This window comes from Anoplopoma fimbria, chromosome 10 (genome assembly GCF_027596085.1).
Source record: "Anoplopoma fimbria isolate UVic2021 breed Golden Eagle Sablefish chromosome 10, Afim_UVic_2022, whole genome shotgun sequence".
Taxonomy (NCBI): Eukaryota; Metazoa; Chordata; class Actinopteri; order Perciformes; family Anoplopomatidae; genus Anoplopoma; species Anoplopoma fimbria.
The window spans coordinates 8,659,433-8,682,367 of NC_072458.1; the positions used below are offsets into that span (position 1 = coordinate 8,659,433).

A 22,935-nucleotide genomic window follows, 5' to 3' on the forward strand; every position below is an offset into this window, starting at 1 on the left:
CATGTAATGTCTCACTCTCTGGATAATGCCATATGACATTTAAAGTTGTATTTCACCATTATTATGTGTTTATTTGCAAGATGGACCGGAAAGAAAGTAAAAAAAAAAACGCATTACTAGTAATTTTAAGTTTGCTTTAGATATCTGCAGGAGAAGTTGTTTGTTCAGTTGGACTTCAGAAAAGTTGTGATTTCTACTTGTATTTCACCATTATAATGTGTCTGACTGCCAATAATCAAGGATCAGATTCTTCATGTAATATAGATTTGTTTTTATTAGAAATAAGTCACATTCATTTTGTGCTGTGAAAACTGTACATTTACAGGAGGAAAGACAGAACACAATAAACAAAGTTGTGACAAGGAAATACAAATGGGTATTCAGTACAAGTAACTCTAGGTATGATTGGGGTTGAGGGTAAGACATAGGACTTTGATCGGACAGGGAATTTGGCTGGTAGTACATACTATAGAGTCACTGACAAGGTTATCAAAAACACACTGTTACAGGAACATGAGGTTCAATTACCCAACGCTACAAGGCGGAGAGTAATAACAAATATCCTGAAGCACAGTTTATATTCATAGGCTATCATTCATTCTATATAGAAGTACAATTATCTACCTGTCACAGAGAGCTCCAAATATGGAGTCTTGTGCTAACAAATCTCTAGTGAATAAATTCCTTGAATTACTAATACAGATTTGTTATATAATATTCTCAGTGCGCATATATATGCTCTGTAAATATGAGGAAGATGGTATAAAAGTGTTGAAACATTGGTAAGAAAAGATTCTGCCTAAATCATGTCAGTCTTGCTTGAGCATCAAGCGCCCATCATATTGCACTATTTCATACTGATGGCTGAAAACACAAATGTGTTGAAGTCTCGAGGACCTGGCGCTGCACTGGAAGTCATGTCAGCGCCAGGAGCCTCTGCTCGGTCCAGGAGTCCTGCAAGGCTGAGAAACGAAAGGGCAATGATGAAAGGTCTCGCTGACCCCCTTGAATCCACATGTATGACATGGAAGAGCCTGCATCTTGTGCCAGCTGAGAGGGGCAGTTTCCCACCGCCCCACACATCCTCACATTTCGACCCAGCTTTTTCCCCCAGAATGCACTGCTCTTCCTGTGTGAGAGTCTGTGTTCATTATGGTGCTGGTGTTTTGGTATTGAAGCAGAATGCTGAAGATACCAGGACGTAACTAACCACCTCCATCACCACTCAGTATGTTTGTCCCGATGCAGTCCACGTGGGCGCGCAACACATTAAAGATGCATTGAATCCTTTTTTTTGGAGCCTTATGCTGTAGGTCACAGCACAAAAATAATATAAATTGTGCCTGACAGTCATGAGGGGGACGAAAAATCAAAATATAGGGTATAAACTCAATAATAACAAAGCTAATCATAACACTGAAAATAATTATTGGAATAATCATAACCATGTTGAAAACAGCAGTGAGAAGCTCAACCATTATGGTTAAGCCTGCTCTCCAGCAGAAGAGTTATTTACTCAGTACAGAGAGTCTCATGGAAGAGGCTCATTTTAGGCTGTTTGAAGCAGTTCCAGGTGTGAAGCAGTAGAAACAAAAACACATAGAAGAAATAAAGGAATCCACAAAAAACTAAATATGTGTGCCCTTGAACCAAAGTGCAGTGTGTTGGACTCCAAGCATGAAACTGGTCCCTTATGCTCTCTGGCCTTGTCCTATTATGGAAGGTAACTTGGCTGGAAGAGGAGCAGTCCAGAGTTTACGGTTGTTCCTCCCGAGAAACGGGGAGGACGCGCCGCATTAGATCAACTATTTTTTCTTCAAAGTTGAGTTTAAGGAAAAAAGAAGCGACCGCATCTTCTGATCCAAGGCTGAAGAGTTCAGGAAACTCCCAGTGAAGCGTTAATGGAACCAAAGCCAGTCCTGGTCAATGGAAACCACTGATCGCTCTGCTAACCCTCTGACATTCAGAGCACTCTGACAAAGATGCTGTAAGTCCACACAGAGAAGCTACATTAAACATCCGACCATCACAACCACTCCTCCATCACTCCTTTTCTCCCTTCCTTCCTGCTCTGGTTGAGGGTTTGAAGACATTGATTCTGGGACCTACTTTCTCCCATCCTCTACTCTATCCATACAGGATCCCATTCCTAAACCAAAAAGGTGAACAAGGTGAAATCAGGTGGCTTCTCTAGCCCCCTTCCTCCCCCTCAGACCTCCGTCTGCAGGTCGATGATGTCCTGCCCCACCAGAGGGATGGTGGTGCCGGCCTTCTCCCACTCCACAGAGTGCAGCTCCAGAGGTGAGGCAGCAAGGGGCTCCAGGTCTTTACGCACCCATGCAGGGGGCGACTGCTGTATTCCCCGGACTCCCTCCCACGGCCTCTCCAGAGTACCCTGTTGTTTGTCCTGTTGAGGCACAAAGAGGAGGCACATTAACACTGGTGTCAGCCATCAGCCCATAGCAAATTCCTGATTTAATCAAAATGAAATGGGCTTCATTACATCAGAGGTGATTTTCTAATAATGAAAGTCATGTTGTCATTTGGGGAAATTATTCCTCCTTGAGGCAAGTGTAATAACTGACTGTGTGTCTGGCAGTAAAATTTGAGATTGTGAGTTTGTATATAAACACTCACACTGTGGTTCGTTTTGTCACTTCCTCCTGAAGAAACACTCCACCTCACAGACTGTAAGAAGGAAGGAAGAGAATACATCCTTAATCAAATGACCTCAAAGTAATGACAACCATAATTCAATACACAAATCACTGGTTGTTTTATAAGGTCAATATCACATCAAAAAATCTTGTTTATCATTAGAATTGCCTCTGTAATGTTTCCCGTGTTTTGTTCTGCATTTCCTGAAAATGAATGCCTATGCAAATGGATGATTAGCGTCATATAATGATATGTTACCTTGCTGTCAGAAGCAGGTGACTCCCTGTCTTTCTCTGCATGATGTAGCTTCCTGTTTAGGTCCTGGAACATGTTCTGGTGGCGTTTCTTTGTGTGCATTATTTTCTGGGGAAGACAATGGAAAAAAACGTTTTACTCTCAAAATATAAATGCTTGCTATAATACATTTAATATACATCACATTCCATTTATAATGTTTTTAAAAGCCAGATTCCAAACAATATTTACCTCAAAGTCCAACTCAGCATAACGCGATTTCTGTCTCTGCAAAGACAACAAACAACCAAGAAAGTTGGTTTAGTTTCAGATACATGTAAGAATCATTGCAAAAGAATGCATACAACAAGTATTCTGCAAGAGGTCACACTATTCCATCTCCTCATACCTCCAAGGAGCTCATGGACAGTGTGGAGATGGTCTCACTCTTGGACATCATGGAGTTCATGGACTCAAAGGTGTTCTCCAGGCTGCTGTGGGTGATGTGAGACTCACTGGACATGTTGTGGATGTTCTGGATGGGCGAGTCTCTCTCTGAGTACGACACGCTGACCTGGTCCATGGGGATGGACTTGATCCCGAAGGCAGCCTGGGGCTCGGCAAAGGGCCCGCCCAGGTGCATCAGTCTGGCCTGGGGCATCTGCTCCACGCTGATGTTGTATTTTGTGGGGTCATCCTTGGGCTTAGACCTCAGGGTGGAGGTGGTGTTGGGCATGAGGACGTAACTGCTGCCATCAGAGATGCTTCCCTCGGCCTGAGCCCGAGCGAGATCAGCGTCCAGCTGCTTGAAAAGCTCCCCCTCGCATACGTACACTGGTTTCCCGCAGGATGGGTCGATTCCTCCCGCCAGTCGGCTCTTCTCTCTCTTCAGGGTGAGGGTGTGGCTGGAATATTCGGGAACGGCCTGCATGTGGCTCTTACTCGGGTTGGATGGCAGGGTGTGGAAGTTGGAGCTCATGGGAAGAGGGTGCTGAGGAGGAGGCATTTTCTCTTCAGTGGAGCTCTTCATTCCTTTTTGGAGAAACGGTAAGAGAGAGTTAAAAAAACAATAAAGAACCATGTCATGTGTGAAAAATCGGTTAAATAAATATGTTCTGTTTTTATGCATGATCAGATGTTTTAAGTGCAAGGCTCACAGGAATTTAAATGCAAATGGAAAAATGGTTAAGAGCATGAGGAAAACGCTGATCTAAAAGGGTCCTCACCTTGTCTGCTTGAATCTCCATCCTTTTCGTTATCAGACTGCTGATAAAAGAATAAAAAAAATTCTATTAGTGCATGAAAAGTATGCACATATTCATTTAGGGATAAAATGCAAGAGGCACTCAAGACATTAAAAAGGCAATAAGCCAAGAAATTTACCATATGCTGGTTGTGGCCATTGTGATGGGAACTGCCAGAGTCTCCGTTGCCGTCGTCCTTGCGGTCGACTACTCTGCACTTTACAGCTTCTTGTACCTAATGGATGGAAGGAAAACTTCAGGTAACTGCATTCAAATCACAGCTCATTTAACATCATCAAGAAAAACAACTAACTAGAATCAATTTTCCTTTTTATTTCTGTTACTGTATCTCGTCTAAATGTTTTTCCTTACCTCTCTACGCAGGATGCAATGAACCATGACAATGATGAAACCCTCCAGAGAGTCGAAGACGGCAAAGAGGATCTGGAAGAGGGCGGAGCGGCGGTCGGTGATGGCCAGGACGGCAGACATCCAGGTGAGGGCCAAGAGGGGCAGAACCACGCAGGAGCTCCACAGTGATGCTCTGAAGGAAGAAAAACAACAGATTAGAATCAGACATGCTGCAATGGACTTCTGTTTCTCTCCTGGCAGAGCTCTATTCCCTCCTGTTGTTTGATTGTGAGGCTTGATATCAAAGCCCATCATCAATATACCTGTAATGGCACTGATGAGGGCGATAAGCGCAATACTCTGGTGTACAGAGAAGATCAATAAGACCTACCCTGCTCTCTCCTTCAGCTTCACATCGGTGATGCCGTCCTTGGATACCAGCTTGTTGAAGACCAGAATACCAATGACCATATTCACCTGTAATTGCAAGGGAAAAAAATGGATGAGACAATGTAATAATAGGTAATGCATTTATACAAACAGACTACGTATTATGATGGATTGGGACGCCAAAGTCAGAAAACTTACCAAGACAACAGCTGCTGCAGGGCCAACAAAGGAGTAGAGGAGACCGCCCTCAAGAGACAGCCAGCAGCTACAAAAGAGAAGGAGGAGGAATATTAATGCTTGAGCTAAGGGAAGAGCTTTTCAGAATAAATGCAGAGAAAAGAGAAAGCCCCAAAAAGGGAAAGGTTGAGACTAGACTTACTAGTTGACAGTGCCGTATCCCTTTGCTTTGGTGAAACCCACTGACACAGCCACCACCAGTGCAGGAAGGCCTGCAAGATAGAAAATATCCAAAGGGGAAGGGGAAAGTTAGAGCCTGAAAAGATAAAAAGCTTGCAAGAAAAATGATGTAATAGAGGTGGAAGAAAAAGAGAGATGAACAGAAAGACAGGTTCTCTTACCCCAGCCTAAGCACAAGAAACGCTTGCGGATAATGCGGTTGCGCAGACGACCAGTGACAGCCATGTAGGACTGCCAAGCTTCTGTCAGCACCCAGCAGAAAGAGGAGAGGAAAAAGAAGTGCAGGAGAGCAGCAACGAGAGTGCACACCACCTGTGGGAGCCCAGAGGGGACCAGAGATAGAGAGGATAGATGAGAAATCTGTGTCAGTGGCGCTGCAGCTTCCAAAATTCCCCAAAGCAGTGAGCTTCAGAGAGGTTTAAAAGAGAGGTTAGGATTGGCTGGAAGAGTGCCTTACCTTGTTACGAGCCTGAGTTTGTCCAATGAGAATGAGGGCATTGGAGCATATAATGGAGAGGCAGAAGTTGATGAGGATAACGGAGCGCTCGGAGCGGATGTACCTGGAGTTAGGAAAAGGGAGAGGAAAACAATGAGTTTAGGGGTGAGTGGGTAGAGGAGAGAGAAACCAGAGTGCGCAGCATATAATGTTAGAGGCCAGCATGCCAGACTTTGCTGGTAGGGCTACTTACTTCCACACAGAGACGTAGATGATGATGAGGAGCAGCAGGGTGAGAGAGGAGACCCCACAGCCAACGATGAGAGTCACGGACGGGAGCAGTGCCTTGTCCATGATCTACAGAGAAGAGACAAGACCAAATATGCCTTTTAGAGCTAATTACAATCACACACGCATTCATTCAGAGAGTAAACCAGCAGAGACTGAGATACACACACACACACGCATGCACTAGCGAAGCCTCTGGGTGTGCGCTATCTGGAAGAGCAGACAGCTCCCTGTGGCAAACGGTTGAATGGCACAATCAGGCCACGGCTGAGGCAAGGTGACCTCAAGGTGAACATGTCAAAAAGATGGAGCGGCAAACCAAACAAATGGTCAGGGTCACTGCGTATCTATCTCCAGTGCGCTTTTGAGTCAGCAAATGAGGCGAGGAGGATACTGCACATATATCTCTCTCCACTAAGCAAAGAGGGGGGCTGTTCAAGTCCCAGGGTGCCGTTCAGGGGGGTTTCTGTGGTCAGTCATTAGCATGAGCTGCTACAGCAGCTTTCTTATCATTGACAGACATCCTGAGCTCATCTTTTTCTCTCGCCTTTAGCTGTGTTTTAGCATTTTCTCGCCAGGCTGGTGTTTCTGTGCCGACCAGCAGCTCCTTTGCCCATCTCTGCAGGAGTGGACAGGTGGACCATTATCACCTGAGCATTAATCTGCCACCACCTGCCCTTCTGATCTCTGACAGCAGCTTAGCGCCTGCCACTGCCAGCGGCGGTGACCGCCACATGTTTCAAACAGCCCGTGGCACCGAACCTCTGGTGGAGGCAAACCGAGGAGGGATTGTCTTTTGCCTGTCTTCCCTGCTGCTCGATCACCTGGAGGGGCCGACGGGTCACTGCTGCACACACAAATCTCAGCTCCTTGAGACTTCACAAAGCCCTCGCCGCCTGGCTATCACACCTACAAACCCCCAGCAGCTAATTGTGTGGTTTCACTGCCTCCATAATCCTTATCCGTCTCACACCTACTATATTGGCTTTTATACGGTTTGGAGTTAATCTAACACCTCTGATCAAGTTGTCATCACCGCAAAATGTGCGAGCTGGATGAAAATCGTTCAGGCTTCTGATAATTGACAAAAGTGTGATTATATTTTATGTAAATCGCTGAGGGTGGAAAAGGTGAGTGAGAAAATGTCCTCAGATCTAATAAATCTGCAGGTATCAAATGAGCACAGATAGAGGGGGAAGGAACAGACACTGCTTTGGCCTTCATTTGATTTATGATGGCCATATATCCTCATATTGCAAGCGGGTTCAAAGCATGGCTTCAACTACGTTTGCCATTGTTGATAGAGAATTAAAATGGCGCAATACTGAGCCTCAAATGATCGTTTCTCTCCACCTCAATATGTGCTCCACATAGGTTTTTATGATACCCATGCACAGCTGGTGAAGTCCAAAGACTAATTTAGTGTGGCAAATTTGTTTCAAAATCTATCCAACTACATCAGAAGCGCCCCAAAACAGATGGCAGATTGCAGCGTGGTGAGCTGTCTTTTTGCTTCAGCCTTTACTGAGTCTGGGGAGAGAAAAAAATAACAAGGGCGATACAGTTTGTTCTGTTCCCCCTCTTCCCAATCTCTATATCTGGGTTGATGCTTGCACCATGGGCCTCTGAGTGAAATCCAGACAGCAAGTTTGACCTAAATATGAAGCATGTCTTCTGCCTGTCCTTGACCGAATCACATGTTCTTATTTTAAACAAATTTGCAGAGAGACCCTTAACCAACACAGATTTTCTGCTGTTTTTTAAAAATTGATTAACCCAGTGGTCAAGGGCATCTGCTGTAACTGTGTGGGCTGCTCCCACTGGACAATCATGCTTCCAACACACATGAGGCTACAGGACTCCTGAAATCAGCCCATATCGAATGAGTGCTAACACACTGCAGTATCTGACTGTTTTTCACACCTCCTTTCTCTCTCTCTCTCTCTGCCTGCCTCTCGTTGGTGTTCTTTTATAAGGCTCGTAGAAAGACGTTATTGAAAATGTCCACGGCACACATCAAAGGATGGCTGGCGAGGTGGAAGGAACCATCTATGCATTACCAGACGTCTGTCTCTCATTGGTCGGTCTCTCTGGCATTTTCAGCCCCTCTGCTGTGGCCGAAGAGGAAGCAGGGGGAGGGAGTGGATGTAATCGTGAATTCAGAGATACTGGCAGGCTGGAATGATTGGCGCAGCTGCCTTTTTTACTGTTGCGGGAGGTTGAAAGGAGGGGGTCTGTGCAGCCTAAAACAAATATGGGAGGCGCTGCTCAGACTGGCAACAGCAAGCCAAATCAAATCTTACATGTAAACAACAGGTTGGGGAGAAAGAAAGAGCAGGAGAATGGACTTAGCAGCAGAAATACACTGCAGTCCAAAATCATGAGCTGTTTTGCCACTTACAGCACACTAAATAAAAGGAGAAAATTAACAAAATGCACATTTAAAATGTACATTTCCTCAAACTAATAGACATCTGTTGATTGTTTTTGTGTGTGCGCAGCAGCAGGCAGATGCACAGCAGAGATGGACAGACCATTTCCTCTGTCCTGGGGGGCTGTTCAGAGATGTCTGTGTGTTTTTCCTCACAATCTTAGTTATCAAGATTCACACAGGCCAAGTCTGCGCTGCAGAAGCCGTTGCCACGGCAACTGGAGAACGAGCAGCTCTAGAGGCAACACAGTCTACGGAGGAAAATTACACGTTGTCTTTGCGCATGAAATACATCGATGCGTAATGACAAATGTTGGTAATCAAAGCATCCGGAGCAAACAAGTTCCCCTGCACTAACACTATTGACTAAACTACATGCATCTTTCAAAAAGCATGCATAATCGATCAAATAAATACAATGCCAGATTACATAAAAATCTAAAAGTCATTTTGATTGATTGACTAAGAAATTGGGGTTCAATGTTTCACGCAAGCAACTGCATAAGCTATTTCCCATAGGTGCGCTAATATTTATTTAGTCGATTATGCAGCTGATTGCAAGCAAATAAGCATCAATTAACGCGCTCGTGCACAATCGACACGCCAATATGCAATTCATCACGTCTTTGTTTTAAAAAAAATGTAATGAAATTCTTTCATATCAACATGTTGCTCGGTTGTTTCCCCTGAATTTAAACAGCCAGGCTGTAATTCTCCGATCGGCTGCACCTGCACAGAGACAAAGAGGTGCTGGCGGGCAGCGCTACAGCAACCCGCTCGAAAAACAACAAGTCCTGCACGTTCACACTGCACCGCATTCACACTCACACTGCACGAAACATTTAAGACAAAGAAAAAACAAGATCACATTGTTAAAAAAGACAAAAGGCTTACCGAGTCGAAGTTGACGTGCGCTAAAATGGCGAAGGTGGAGAGGCTGTCACACACGCATTTGGTTCTGAATGAATGAACGGGCACCGCTCTGCAGCTCCGAGCAGACCAAGACCCGAGCAGAGAGGAACTGCACAGAGAAGGAGAGGGAAAGGACGGGTTAGGAGAGGAGAGATCTGACAAATCTCTCATGTGAATGTCACTTCATGACATTTTTCTTACATAGGCTTATGCACTTATGGGGACACACATATATTTAGATAATGGCCAATCAGAGTTGCATGTTAATTAGCCCACTGCAGACAAATGCACATTGTTATATAACATTTTAACACTTAAATATTTGGGATCCAGTATGAGAAAAATAAATATTATTTCCAATGACCTGAGGTGCTCAGTAACATCTCATGCAGGTAAGCTTTTATGATGGCTTTTCACATTTATGTGATTAATAGCCACCTGCACCATGATTAATGATGATAGGCCTTCATAAATCTCATTATTAGCATAATCTGGATTATTTCTTGTTGTGGGAAAGCTTTCCTCAGCAGACATGAGATGATTGGCAACACTTGGCCAGTGCACAGGGGGGACAAAGGACAACATGTTCCCTCTTTTGAAAAAGAAGGAGGGGAATGTGAAGAGAATCTAATTTCCACATGTCTTCTGCCGTATGGAAATCTACACTCCAACTGATACATTTTTGTAATTACGCAGTTTAAACAAAATAGAAGTGAATTTCCACATATTATATCTAAAATTTCTTCCATGATCATCATCAATAATACTGTGCCAAGCCTGATCAGACAAAATTATTCCCTTACAAGCAAAAAGTAAGTGCTTCATTGAGGCCATCTTTTAAATGAGATGCACTTATAGTCTGATGACAAATCAGCTTCTACAATCACTGAATCTACAACATTTTGATCTGCCTTTGTGTTTAAACAGCGTTAGCAGCAGATGCCAGTGAGCACAGAGGAGGTTGAGGCCATGAGCGGCACCCTCAGGCTCTGAGTGACTGGTGAATACAGAGGGGCAGAATAGCCAGTAGGTTCCAGCCTGGTGCAGAGTGTCATGGGCCCTCAGCCGCGGGGCAAACTCATCATGGCGGTTAACTGGAATAGCATCTAAACAGGCTTGGCTGCACAGTTTAATGTGTGTGATATCTGAGCTGTCGTATCATGCAGATGGGTTAAATGTTGTGTGATGCAAAGTATGCCAAAAAAAGCAAGTGTGGCCCTCTAATTTGCTCCCTATCTTTTGTCACAAAAAGCTGCAGAGCATTATATCTGTATCCATCTGGTTAAAGTTCATTGGTGGAGGAGCTAATGGAGCACTTCCTGTGATCAGACATATGTGGCTCTGCAAAGAAACAATGACCCCAAACTGCCATCAGCCAGAGCTTCCTCCTCTCCACTGTCTCTATCCTCCCATTAACCACATCCGCTGTCAAAAATGAATCTAATTTGACTAGAGGCACGTTGCCCTCCATCCAGAAGTATAATATATATTCTCCTTTGATTCATTTTTATCTTTTGCTTATGCTTGGACTCTGGTTATGTTAAAAGGTGCGGGGGGTATTCAGTTGTATTTTCATTTCTTATCTGTCCTCCACAAGTGTACAAATCTATCTAAATGCTAATGGTCCGCCTGTGTATTCTTCAGGAGGGCAGAGTGGGCCAGGGGCTGATTGATCCAGGCCAACAGGAGCTACTGTCATAAGGTGTTCAAATGCATCTAAGAATCTTTAAAAACTCCCACGCGCCACAACCATTAACCCCGGCGGTGACACATGAACATGACTTAGAGTCGAAAGAGGGAGGGCTGCCATTGTCTTTAGATTGACACTCTGCAGTGTGACCTATACGGACGCTGCGATGAGTGTACTCACTGATGTATGTAATGAGGTTCCAAGTGATGCCTTAGTTTTTTTTACCCTCCTCAGGATGTGGTTCATTTAAAGCAATGCGGGCGACTTGCTAGATTGAAGTAAATTGTCACTCAACTAAAACCACTGAGGATCACTGAGGCCGCCATTTACGTCTGTGTGTCATGCAGTAAGTATGTCAGATAGCCGACGGAGGCCTAGTGCTTCTGGCTGGGAGAGATGGGTCAACATGTTGTGACATTGCTTTGTCCTCCTTGTCGGCAACGATTGACATGAAAAAAGGATGAAACATTATTGCTCTCTATCCGGTGAGTGTAGGTCTGGGGGGGCGGGGCGGGGTTGCATGTTCCTATGCAGTGAGAGATGCATGACTGAAAGGACATCAGCTACAAGGAAGGAGACATACAACAACAAGCCCCAGAGTGGCTTACAAGGCCACCCGGGACAGATAAATAGATGTGAGTGATGGTTGGACACACGTTCAAGAAGAAAAAACAATTGTGGTCAACACTTACGTTTCACTTTCGTCCCATGAGAGGCATGTCTCATTCATGGTGCCCTAGAAAAAAAAGACAGGCAGATTGAGAAGTCAGTGTGAGGAGTCTCTGCAGAAAAGGAAATGTGTAGGTTGGGGTGGCATACTATAAACGTGTGAGATGCAACAACTTGCTGCCAGCCACCTGCCCACATTTCTCGCCACCCTCTGCTGTAATGCATGCACAAAACTAAAAACAGCATCTAATCAGCTGCAGGGACTAATTACTGCGCATGATTTATCATCATCGTCAACTGGCTGTTTGGTTCATCTGTGATCTTTGCCGGGTTCCAACCGACACAAGTATAAGTAAAAGTCACAGTGTCACTGCAAATGTCAACAGAATGTCAGGCTCCGTGTACCGCGGCGAGCAAACACCCAGAGGGGGGTTGATATTTTTCGTAGGGCTCCATTAGACTGGGTAACCATTAGGGACTTACATTGTGGAGGTGGGGGAACTCGATCTCAACGGGGGTGGACAGGAGAGCCGGGGTGGGGTTGACGATCACCGTCACCACCTTGGAGTTGAGGAGGGTGGTGTTGCTGTGGAGGAAGAGAACATTACACAGTCAGTGTCGTCCATGTGAGTCATTATGGTTGAATGAATATGGTCATGGTTTGACGTGAGCTATCTGCAAGGCCTTACAATAAAAAAATGTAAGTGTGGAAGCAGAAGTAAATGTGCAGTGAGTGAAGCGCCATCTGGTGACGATAAAATATATTTCATGGAGGGCCAGTTGCATACACATAAGAGCAGAGTAATTGTATTACCTTTGGAATGACAGAATAGAGGCAAGGTTTCTGTAGAGGACGATGCCGGTCACAAAAGCATCATTGCCATCTGGAAAGGAGAAAAAAAACAAAACAGCTTAGACTCAAATTCACAAGAATGCACATTAGATGACTCAGAAATTATTTCTGTCTAATCTTACCAGTCTGTTCAATGGACAGAGCATCACGGGACACTGAGATTTTCTCCTCAGAGGTCCTGACCCAGTCCAGCATGCCCCTCCAGCCCTTAACGGGGAAGGTGAAGTTGGTGTTTGTGGTTGTCGGGCGCTTGTGGATGCTCAGCACTGAGAAGGACAGAGATTAAGAGACGGGGGGCTTTGTTAGTGAGCAGCACTTAGAGGTCACAGCTTTTTTGTACACTGTGTTGGCTGAAGAGTCGACTAATGCCAAGGACATTTTGATTCGATGCGTCATGTGTGTCTGAACTGTCACAGAAGTCACAGAGAGTGACTCAGAGTGTGAACTTTACAGTTATTTACAGTATTTGACAGATTTATAAATTTGTGTAATAGCCCTATGTGTGCAATGCAAAATACTTGCACAACATCTTGGAGATGGCACAAGTAATATGCTATAGCTGATGGTCTTGACACTCTGTCAAAGTGATAACTGATGCATTCTGCTGCTGCTTATATGGACTCAGAGTCTCAGGCGAGATTAAGATTGATGCACTCTCCGGCTGGTGAGGGGACAAATCAACCTGACTAGACAGGAGCAGAGAGCAGCTGGCAGGCGAAATTAGGGCTCACCTAAATTCTCGGTGACTTCGTAAATGTCCTGGAAGCCACTCATTTGCGTACCGATCATGTTCACAAAGTCTTCAACAAGGCGGAGGAACTCCTTAATGTTGGCACCCATCTGGATAGAAGAGAAAAAAAAAGGAAAGGGAAAGGAGGAAAAGTCAGTAAGAGGGAAAATGGGTAAAAAAGGGGCAGTGGTTCATCGTTGATAAGCAATTCACATAATTAGTATAACTGAGCACTTGGGCAAGGTGACTGTTTATTGATTACATGCCCATATCTAGATTTCCTATTCCTATGTTGGTCCAGCATGTACTTCTTCTTGCAGAGCACTCAGCAGTGGAGTGAACAAAAAAGAAGAAAAAATAAAAACACACTGCTTGCTGCTATGCAACCTCGGAACTTCCTTAAGTCCATAAATGGGCAGACTGTTGATTCATACTCCGTTTTTTCTTTTTTGTCCTCTCCCTCTCGCTCGATGGAAGGGAGGGCTGCCTGACGTGCGTGTCTCTGACGCAGAACTGCAGCGATGTGGGCGCATGGTGTGTGCTTGTATGCGATGTGCTGTCCGTGTTCCCTTACAACAGCCATCGTTATGTAGGATGGCATAGAGAGTCACAGATTGCAAAGTGGGTGTAGTGATTCTCCCTGATTCAATCTCACTCTTTATCTCTCTTGCTCTCCCCTTTCACCTTGAAGTGTTCTCTTGTCGCAGTGGCCTTCGAAACTCGCAATCCGGTTTTCAATTTGTGCACAAATATGTGTTTACCCGCTGCTGTGGGAGTCTATAGTTCGTATTACTTTTCTACACTTGCTTATCTTTCTCAGGGGACTCCATTAGTAGGAACTGTTAGCACTGAACTTGAGCAGGAACACTAATTTGATTTGAAGGGTGGCTCAACAGGTGGTCAAACAAGTCAAAGTTATGTTTAATCTGTTTTAACTATAACTAATGAACAAATCTAAATAAAGAGGTAGAGCTAGATGATAAGTTGCGCTCTAGACATGTAAGTTAATGCTTTTAATGTTGTACTATTCTGAGATCATTTTAGCTGCGGCGGAGTGTAAATCATTGCAAGTGTACCAGCCATTGATACTCTCACATTTTTCACACAAACTTCTCATGCACACTTCAACAATTCTCTCCCTGAATTTGTCCTACACACACTCATCCCATTACAGGAAGGTTAGCATAACAGACTTATTTTATCCCCTGCTCATATTCACTCTGGATCACTCACACACACTCTCTCATCACGTACCAGCTGTGCCTCTTCCCATTTGTCACGATGGTCCTCCTTCAGTAAGTTGCTGATTGTCTGGACGTAGTTCTGCAGATCATTAAATGGAGACAGAGGTGTAAGAAGGTACCAAATCCAGCTTAATTAGAACCAATTTTTGGTCAGAGAAGCATGTGTCAGAGACTGCTGAATTATATTATTCACTGATATGTTCATGTTTCAGCTTACCTCGACATCAGCGTTACTCAGTCTCAGTCTGGTTCCCTTGTACAGTTCAGTGGTGTTCTTCAGGATCTCCATGACAGCCAGGAGGTCGCCGCTGTACTTGGCCCCCTCATCGGAAGAGAATCTCAGGCGGGAAATCACCTCGGCAACCCCGTCTATGCTCTGCCCAATCTGCGCTTTGGAGTTGTAGTCCCTCGACTGCAGAAGAAAGGTCGAGAGGTTAATCTGAATCTTTGACATTGGCTGGTTTGACTTCCCTAGTGGGAAATTAGCCGTATGAGGAACAGGAACAGATGAGGCATTTAGCATTTTAATTAGGGTCCATATGCGGGGCTTACCAGCATCTGAATGTTTTCATAGTTTTTGGAGACACACTTGATGTGGGTTGGGCTTTCCCAGGAGGCAAGACCTACAGCGTCCAGGGTGCACCGACGCAAAATCAGACCTATTAATGAGAGAAAGTACAAACTTGTAGTTAGCATAATGGGGGATAATAAACAGTCTAACAAGTACAAGGAAAGCAGACAAAGCGTAGCGCTATCCTCGCTGTCTTTGTACCTGAAGCATCAGCAGGGCAGGTAACGGCAGCCAAGTCTCCAGCGGGGGTTTTCTTCCAAACAAAATCTCCGGTGTTCTGCTCAGGGCAGATCTCATGGGGCTCTACAAAGTAACAAGGATAAGTAGAAGGATAAGTACTCTATTTCATTATTGAGTAGTATTGTAGTGTGGCAACCCTTATGCATTGTAATGGAGTCACTTACCAGGGCATCTCTTCTCATTGCAACGCTTCTGCTCTCCCTTTTCACCGGGGCAAGGCTCTCCACCAAAGAAAGGCCCCTCACAGACTCTCTGTCTCTGCTGAATTCCGCCACCGCAAGTCTTGCTACAGCTGCCCCAAGAGGTCCATGCATGCCAGCGTCCATCAACTAAAGAGAACATTTCAAAACATGAACTCTGAATTGTGATATGTCCAATTAATTTATATTTTATTTGGAGATTGACTCTTGTACACGTGAATTTTGTTTCTTTTTTTACCAGGGCATTCTTTCAGGAAGCAGGTGGTCGACTCTTTCCAGCTGCCGTGGCACTCGGAGCCCCCATAGGACGGCCCGTTGCACTCCCTTATTCTCTGCATGGTGCCGTTGGAGCAAGAAGAGGTGCATGCGGTCCACCCAGACCACTCATTCCAGGATCCATCCACTAGAGGGAGGCAGAGGATACACAAATACACAAGAGAGTTACAGCGAGGCCAAGGACAAGATGGACCTCCAGGCCACAAGCATGAGGGCAAACTCACTAATGCTATTAAAAATTCACATGACCTACTTAAGCCTTGAAAAGATTAAACAAATTTATATCAAAATTGAGAGTAAATGCTACCTTGTAAGATGGTAAATTAGATGGAATAAAGTGCATAGTCCTAAAAAAAGTGAATTTGGTCAAAATTATAAAAATTCTATCATGCTAAAAGACCAATTATGGATGACTCAATTTTTTCATTTCAAATGAAAGGTTTAATCAGCCTCAGTAATGACTTTCTCAATCCTGCCTTTCAGACACTAACAGTAATACAGCTGTAGTGCATAGAGACATCTGCTGATGGTAACATGCAATTGCAACAAGGAAATATACCGTTGGATAGATCGAGAAATCACTTTTTGGATGAAGGCAAATGTGTAATAATACTACCAAACTTATTGCGGAAAAAGTGGGAACTAACTGCAAAAACTGCAGCTTTGACTTCGAAATGAGTCAAATCATTTCCGCACATGGGTAGGTGGCAGAATAAGAAAACTTCTGATACATGCGGTGACCATGAGCATAGCATGAGTCACCTGCGGTTATTATAAAAGCCTCTGACTAATGCCCAAAGAGGCTTTTATTCTGTCAATGCGTCATATGGAATGTCAACCTGCTACTGCAGTTGCTGTTTGTGATGATGGGGATGCCAATGAGTGGCTTAATTATCACTCCTGAATGAATCAGTTAGCTGAAGTGTCAAGTGTGGTAGCCAGAGTCAGTTGTCATGGATTTTAAAACATGGTAGTACAAGAACAAACTGGCACAATGATTATGTTTGTTTTTTAACTAATGTGATCTGTTTTTTACATTTATCTTTTATTTTTAATGCATCATACTGTATATCATCAAACCACAAGTCTGCCATAAGAAGAATCCATAACTCACCTGGGCAGACAGCGATGTTGCAGAACTTGGTTTGTCTTGTAGGGCCGCGGCAAGGTTCTCCTCCGTTCTGGGGCTGCTTGCATGTACGGGTACGGTCACGATATCCACGGCCGCATGTGGATGAACACAGGCTCCAGGGGGTCCACTCATCCCAAGCACCATTCACTGCACATGGGTAACACAGAGGGATAATATGAAAATGGAAGGTAAGTTAGTGCAACTGGTATTTTGAATTATCTTCATTTTTTAAACTCTCCACTAGATGGAGCAGTCCTTCACACAATCTCTAAGTCATGGCACTAAGTGCACAAACTATACTATATTTACTTGCTTTTGAATTGAAGCCTCTTTTCCACAATCCAAATCTCAGTTATTGAAAGGACAAAAATGCCTCTATAACTGCTTCCCTTTATCTACTTTCCCCTTTTTGACTGGTGCTGAGGGAAATCATTAAGGGATAATAGCTTTTGCCTCCATTATGTACTTCAAAGAGTGTCCAAATTTTCAAGATCACCCTGTCTTTTACCCCCTTTCTCCCCCTGTCATGCTCAAATTAGAGAGGAGGAACCAGACACTCACCCGGGCAGACGGCTGTGTTGTTGCAGGGCCGGTTTTCACGCAGGGGTCCGGTGCACTGGGTTGTGAAAGAGGAAGTGGCGCAGACGCGGGTGCGGCTCTGCCAGCCCTCTCCACAGGTGATTGAACATGCGCTCCAGGGGGACCACTCATCTGTCTTAGAATCTACTGTTGAAAAGAAACAAAGCATGAATTACAGGGTTAGCACACCAGGCCCTCAACACTTGCAATGCAGATATTGTGTAAAACATCCGGTAACAAGACCTCCATCTCACCTGTTTGGGTTGCAACAACTCCATGGTTAGAATCATCAGCATTGTCTCTCTTCAAACCGACGATGGCTCGCAGACCCTGGCTCCTGTTGCGCTCTTTGCCTGAGAGAATTGAAAATTGCATGATTATTGCATTGAATCGGAGCCACCTGCAGCCAAGTGCTCCCAACCTAACGACTAAATGACAGGTGGGCTTACCAATGCAGGGCTGAGGGTTGCAGGCCCGTCCCTCTTCAACGGTTCCCTCGCACACGCTATCCTCAGGCTGGCAGGCTCGGCTGCGCACCTGAACTCCACCACCGCATTCCTGGCTGCATACTGACCAGCGGCCCCAACCAGCCCAGCCTTCTGCAGAAAGAGATAATAGGATAAATATTTAGCAAGGTTGGAAACAAATACTGTTGCAAGACATTACAGTAACTCAGTTAAAAAGTAAAATAGTTTCATGTGCACCAAAGAGTGACTCAGCAAAAACTCCCTCTATTAACTTCAAATATATATAAACAGGAAGTGAGTATAATTTGTCTATGTGCAGAGAACGAGCAAGGACGATTCTTTGTGAGCAGAACCGAGCTCTCAGACAGAAAGATGATTATTTGCTTTTAACCACTTGGTGTGAACCGATGCAGAGTGGCGTGCAAGGCTGACAGGTGCGTTGCTATGACGACCACAAGTGCTGCACTTAGATTTCTGCTGCCAGCTGACTGTGAGGTCTTTGTGCTCTTTTCAACTCCTCCAACCTAACACACAAACATGCCCTCTGTCCCTTTCCCGCAGCCCAGACTCCTTGCCAGGCGTTAAACGAAATGTGCATGCCTTTGACAAAACGGAGAGGCGACGATGTGTGCCATTCAGGCAGTCTTGCCAATGAGAACTGAATACCCACAATTACTCTAACACCTTTGATTTGCCTCTCATTACTTTGTGGCGGCGGAGTGCACATCCTTTCCCTGTGCCCTTGCACTACAGACATGGATCATTATCCTCAGCAGCTCCTAACTCTCCAACACTAAGAGAAATCAGGGCTGGAGACCACCCGCAGAGCTGTGGTATCCTAAAGAACATGACCCCCCCTTATCCAGCCTAATGGATGTGATTACAAAACAACACAGCGAATGGAGGGGAACAGACTTTCTGTTTGTTTCTTCAGAACATTCTTTGAGAATTCTGTTTTTCTTTCACTATCCTTCACATTTTACTTAAGTTCACTCTAGAGGTAAATAACCAAACATGTTGCAAACTTACTGATAATCTCAGCATCGCGTACGACGTCACGGGGAACAGCAAGGCATTTCTCAACGTAGACACCGCCTCTGTAGCAGCTCCCTGGCTTCCTCTTTGGGGCTTCCCAGCACTGGCAAGGTGTGTTCATGATGCCACAGGGATAATCATGGGTGCTACTGGACAGGCACTTCTCCAGCCACTGGCACAGCATCTGGCAGGCAGGCATGCTTGGGTTCCTCTTCCCCACAACCAGAAACTCAGCCTTGAACTCACTGACATCATTTTGGCCCTCCAACATCTCCACGCCATTTCTCACGCCCACCTTGCGGATCTGCAGGAACTGCTTGCTGGACTCCAGGTAGGTGACAGTGGTTGATGCGTCGCACAGCCTGACAACCTCGTCGAAGCTCTCCATGCCCAGATAGGTGCGGGAGGTCTCGATAAAGGAGTCGAAGTGGAAGGTCTTGATCTGGCGAGGCACGCAGGAGTCGGTCGGCTTGGTGATTTTCATGTAGACAGTGTAGCGGCGAGGATCAGGGTTCTGCAGGGTCCAGGAGCATGGCGTTGAGTGCAGGGTGGTCGTCGAGGAGAAAATACCAAAGAAGCGACTCTGCTCCAGGGTGGCGCAGGTGGCAGAGGCCGGGCCGGAGGGGGTGCAGGAGGTCAAACCGAAGAAGAGCAGTACGAGGGCCACACATGGGCCCGTAAGAGCTGACCACGTCATTGGGTCGGCTTAGATGGAGGACGCTGTCGTTCTTTTTTAATGCAAATTACTGCACTTTTTTCAGATCTTTTGATGTATCTATGAAACCCCTCTGAAGAACTGTTGGATTTGTAGGATTTAGGGAATCAGACTTCAGCTGTATCAATGAGGGGAGCTGCACAGAAAAGGGGAATGAAAAAGAAGAAAAATTCTGTCATAGTGCTCCAACATCTCAATAATCCAAACAAAACACTTAAACATCAATATGCAGAATAAGAGCCTTCTGCAAAGCACAATATTCATGAGATGCATTTTAATTGGACGAACTGATTGTTGAACTGATATTTATGCATCAGGGATTTGCCGCTGATCAGTATCATAGCGTTTCGGGGCAGATTCAGTGATCTAAAATGCCCAGTTCTTCGGGACATAATTGCTCTAGCACTGCAATTACAGTCCTTCACAGCAGGCTGGTATCTCCAAGCTCTTGCTCTTTCCTCCCACACACCGAACTGCACTGCGATTCATGTGCGTCAGTCTGACGTCCATAGAACCATTGCCACTGGCAACCACAGACGCCTATTAGTTCCACTATTTGTGCAATGCACTACTCCCATTGAGCAGTAAACAAGAGAAGTGGGTACTCTGTATCCATGGCGAGGTGTGAAGGCATACACTGCTGTTGCACCTCAAATTGCTTTGGAAACATTTCCTGCAATACATACCAGAGTGCAGAGTTAAATGAAATATGCATCTAGAGTGACAAAATGATAGTCACTCTTGCATATTAATATAAATGCATGCATGCAGGTTAAAGAAGATGCATCACTAAAGTCTACTCAAATTATGCTTTTATGCATGAAATTAATCCTGCAAAACTTGCTTTATGTGGACTTTACTTAATCTCATAGAAACTCTGAATGACTAACCCTGCATTGAAAGAGAGAGCAGAGTCATAATCAAGGGTCTTTGTACCTGACTGGACTGGCTAAAATGATTTTGGATGCTCCTTGGAGAACAGAGGAGAGGAGGACACACTGTTGCTCAGCAACATATTTCAAAGGCATTCAGAATTCTTTCTGTTTTAATCTTTCCTTTGTCACTGATTGCTGTCATTGTAACAGACAGTGATGTCTATATGAAGGATTATGTAATTTAATGCTTAGCAACGAATGCCGTTGTTTTCTGTATGACATTCACTGTGAGCAGCACCTGCACTTTTCAAGCACATAACTCATAATAACACTCCTCACATCTCTCCTCCCCTTCTCTGTGAGCAACACAGCAAAGACCTCTGCTTTGTGTAGGTGGGTGTCTCTCTCCCGCCTCCCAACAACCGGAAGCTCCATGAATGGGCATCTGATGAGGCACACAGTGAAAAGAAAGAGGTCCAGCTGTCGTAGGAGAACTCTGTTTCTGTGTTGCTCTTTTTCACAGTCTCTCGCTTTTTCCCTCCCTCCCTCCCTCTCGACCTTACTGTCCCTTTCTCTTGCTTATCCATTTGCTGTCGTCAACAACAATTCTGCAAAGCAGGCAGCCCCAAAAGGTGGCCGTTTGTTGTATGGAGACAGGGTTTATTTTTTGCAGATTCGGTGTGAAAAGCAGTAAAGATCTGCAAAATTGCCATCAGCGGCATGCTCTCCATTTAAGCTGTCGTGCACAGTTTTGTAGCAGCCTGTCTCAGCACAGATACACAATTCATATTAGGTGTATAACAAAGAGAAACAAGTTGCAAATTAGAAATGTGCAGGCATTTGATGAGATTTTACATTTTTTACTGGCTGCAGATAACTGTGTGCAGACGGTTAATTCATTTGAATGACTGAACCAGAAAGCTTTAAAAAGATATGACAACCTTAAGTTAAAGTAGATTAAAACAAACTGATAACTATTTGTTTGATGCATACATCTTGAAGACTGGTATGAGTCGTATGATTTTCCAGCCAGACTGGTAAATAATGACAATAAGACTTTCTGTCGAAGTTTTTTTTCCCTGTCTATTGAATGATAGCCTGCATTTTTCCTTGTGTGTGTATGTATGTGTGAGTGCAATAGATTGAGAAAGACAGAAAGGCGACCACAATTCCCTGACCTTGGGTTTTCTTTGCAAGAATGCTCTCTTTTACTGAAGCAAACTTAAAAAAAGCCAAGTTTACAGGCATTACAAGTCATCCTTCATCCACAAATTGCTCACGCTCTCTCTTCTGCTGTGCCCGGTGCAGATACTTGCACATGTGTGCAGGAACCGGACCCCTTAGTAGCTTTGTTGCAAATCCATGTGACAGCAAAAACAACAAGCAGCAAAACTAAACAAATCACTGCATATTGCTGAAGGCATCTTGAGACAAAGTTTAAATAATGTGTGTGTTTGTTCGGATTCAGATTTCATTACGAAGGCATTTAAATGAAACATGAGTATCTCTGCTGTGTATTCTACAATGCATGCTTATTTCCCTCCTTAAAGAAAAGTGAAACAAGCAGAGCAATCAAAATCCAGTCTGCCAACTGATTGCACTGCAAGTTTGTCAAAACCTTGATTAAAGCAGTGTTTCATTTCAACACTTACAAGGAGAAATTGTTGAGGTTGTTCAAGACATTATTGCAAAAGCATCCTCATTTGACAGCAGATGCCTGACATGAAACTTTATGGATTCACATCAGGCAGGTCATAACGTTGTTGCATCTTTCACAACAACACCCTAATATGTCAAGAAATCTAAGTGATACGGGAAAATCAGAACGTTCTAGACAGCAACCTGTTGCTGCATTCTAACTTTCTGCTGCTGAGCTATGAGATCGTCACAGATCGGCATCACTAGGTAATCTAGCACTACATTAATGGTATGATATGGTGCTAGAACTATCGAAAGAAAGTTTTTTTTTGATAGGAAACTGAAGTTATGGTGATCAGACAGCTCAGACATGTGCAAAAAACAATGCAATAGATGCAAGCTGCTCTAAGCCGGTGGAGAGAGTTTCAGCACCACGGACAGCGACAGACGAGTTTACACAGACAAATCTGCTGAAACAAACTCCGAGGCTGCAGGACAACATGCATACACACATCCCTCATCCTCACTTTGTAACTTTCGATGTTCCGTACATCATGACTTACACATACAAACCTGTATTCACAGAAAAACAGACATTTACAGGTAAAAGCAAAGACATACAAAAAACTGTTTGTCGTCTTTCCTTACCTTGAAAACGTG

General features: G+C 44.5%; 1 protein-coding gene across 1 annotated transcript; it reads right to left on the reverse strand.

The window, feature by feature from the left end:
• Window positions 1-379: 379 nt before the first annotated feature.
• On the reverse strand, window positions 380-19,744 carry LOC129097114 (adhesion G protein-coupled receptor B1-like). The gene is made up of 31 exons (XM_054605848.1): window positions 19,042-19,744; window positions 17,995-18,144; window positions 17,800-17,898; window positions 17,528-17,692; window positions 16,949-17,113; window positions 15,797-15,961; window positions 15,523-15,687; window positions 15,320-15,421; window positions 15,100-15,206; window positions 14,765-14,959; window positions 14,558-14,626; window positions 13,305-13,413; window positions 12,696-12,839; window positions 12,535-12,604; window positions 12,204-12,306; window positions 11,744-11,787; window positions 9,344-9,470; window positions 5,984-6,087; window positions 5,752-5,854; window positions 5,456-5,606; window positions 5,257-5,326; window positions 5,076-5,142; window positions 4,879-4,964; window positions 4,509-4,680; window positions 4,276-4,371; window positions 4,119-4,158; window positions 3,302-3,924; window positions 3,145-3,180; window positions 2,917-3,021; window positions 2,638-2,688; window positions 380-2,407 (listed from the first exon to the last, which is right to left on the reverse strand). The coding sequence occupies exons 1-31, from the start codon at window positions 19,742-19,744 to the stop codon at window positions 2,210-2,212; spliced, it is 4,584 nt and encodes a 1,527-aa protein (XP_054461823.1). The 3' UTR covers window positions 380-2,209.
• Window positions 19,745-22,935: the final 3,191 nt, after the last annotated feature.

Excerpts from the sequence above, each read along its gene's own strand:
- LOC129097114 (XM_054605848.1), bottom strand. The coding sequence starts at position 19,744 with ATGACGTGGTCAGCTCTTACGGGCCCATGTGTGGCCCTCGTACTGCTC. Across the intron at positions 15,688-15,796 it reads CTTCCTGAAAGAATGCCCTG|TTGATGGACGCTGGCATGCA; the intron begins GTAAAAAAAGAA and ends TGTTCTCTTTAG. Across the intron at positions 12,840-13,304 it reads CGAAGTCACCGAGAATTTAG|TGCTGAGCATCCACAAGCGC; the intron begins GTGAGCCCTAAT and ends TGTCCTTCTCAG.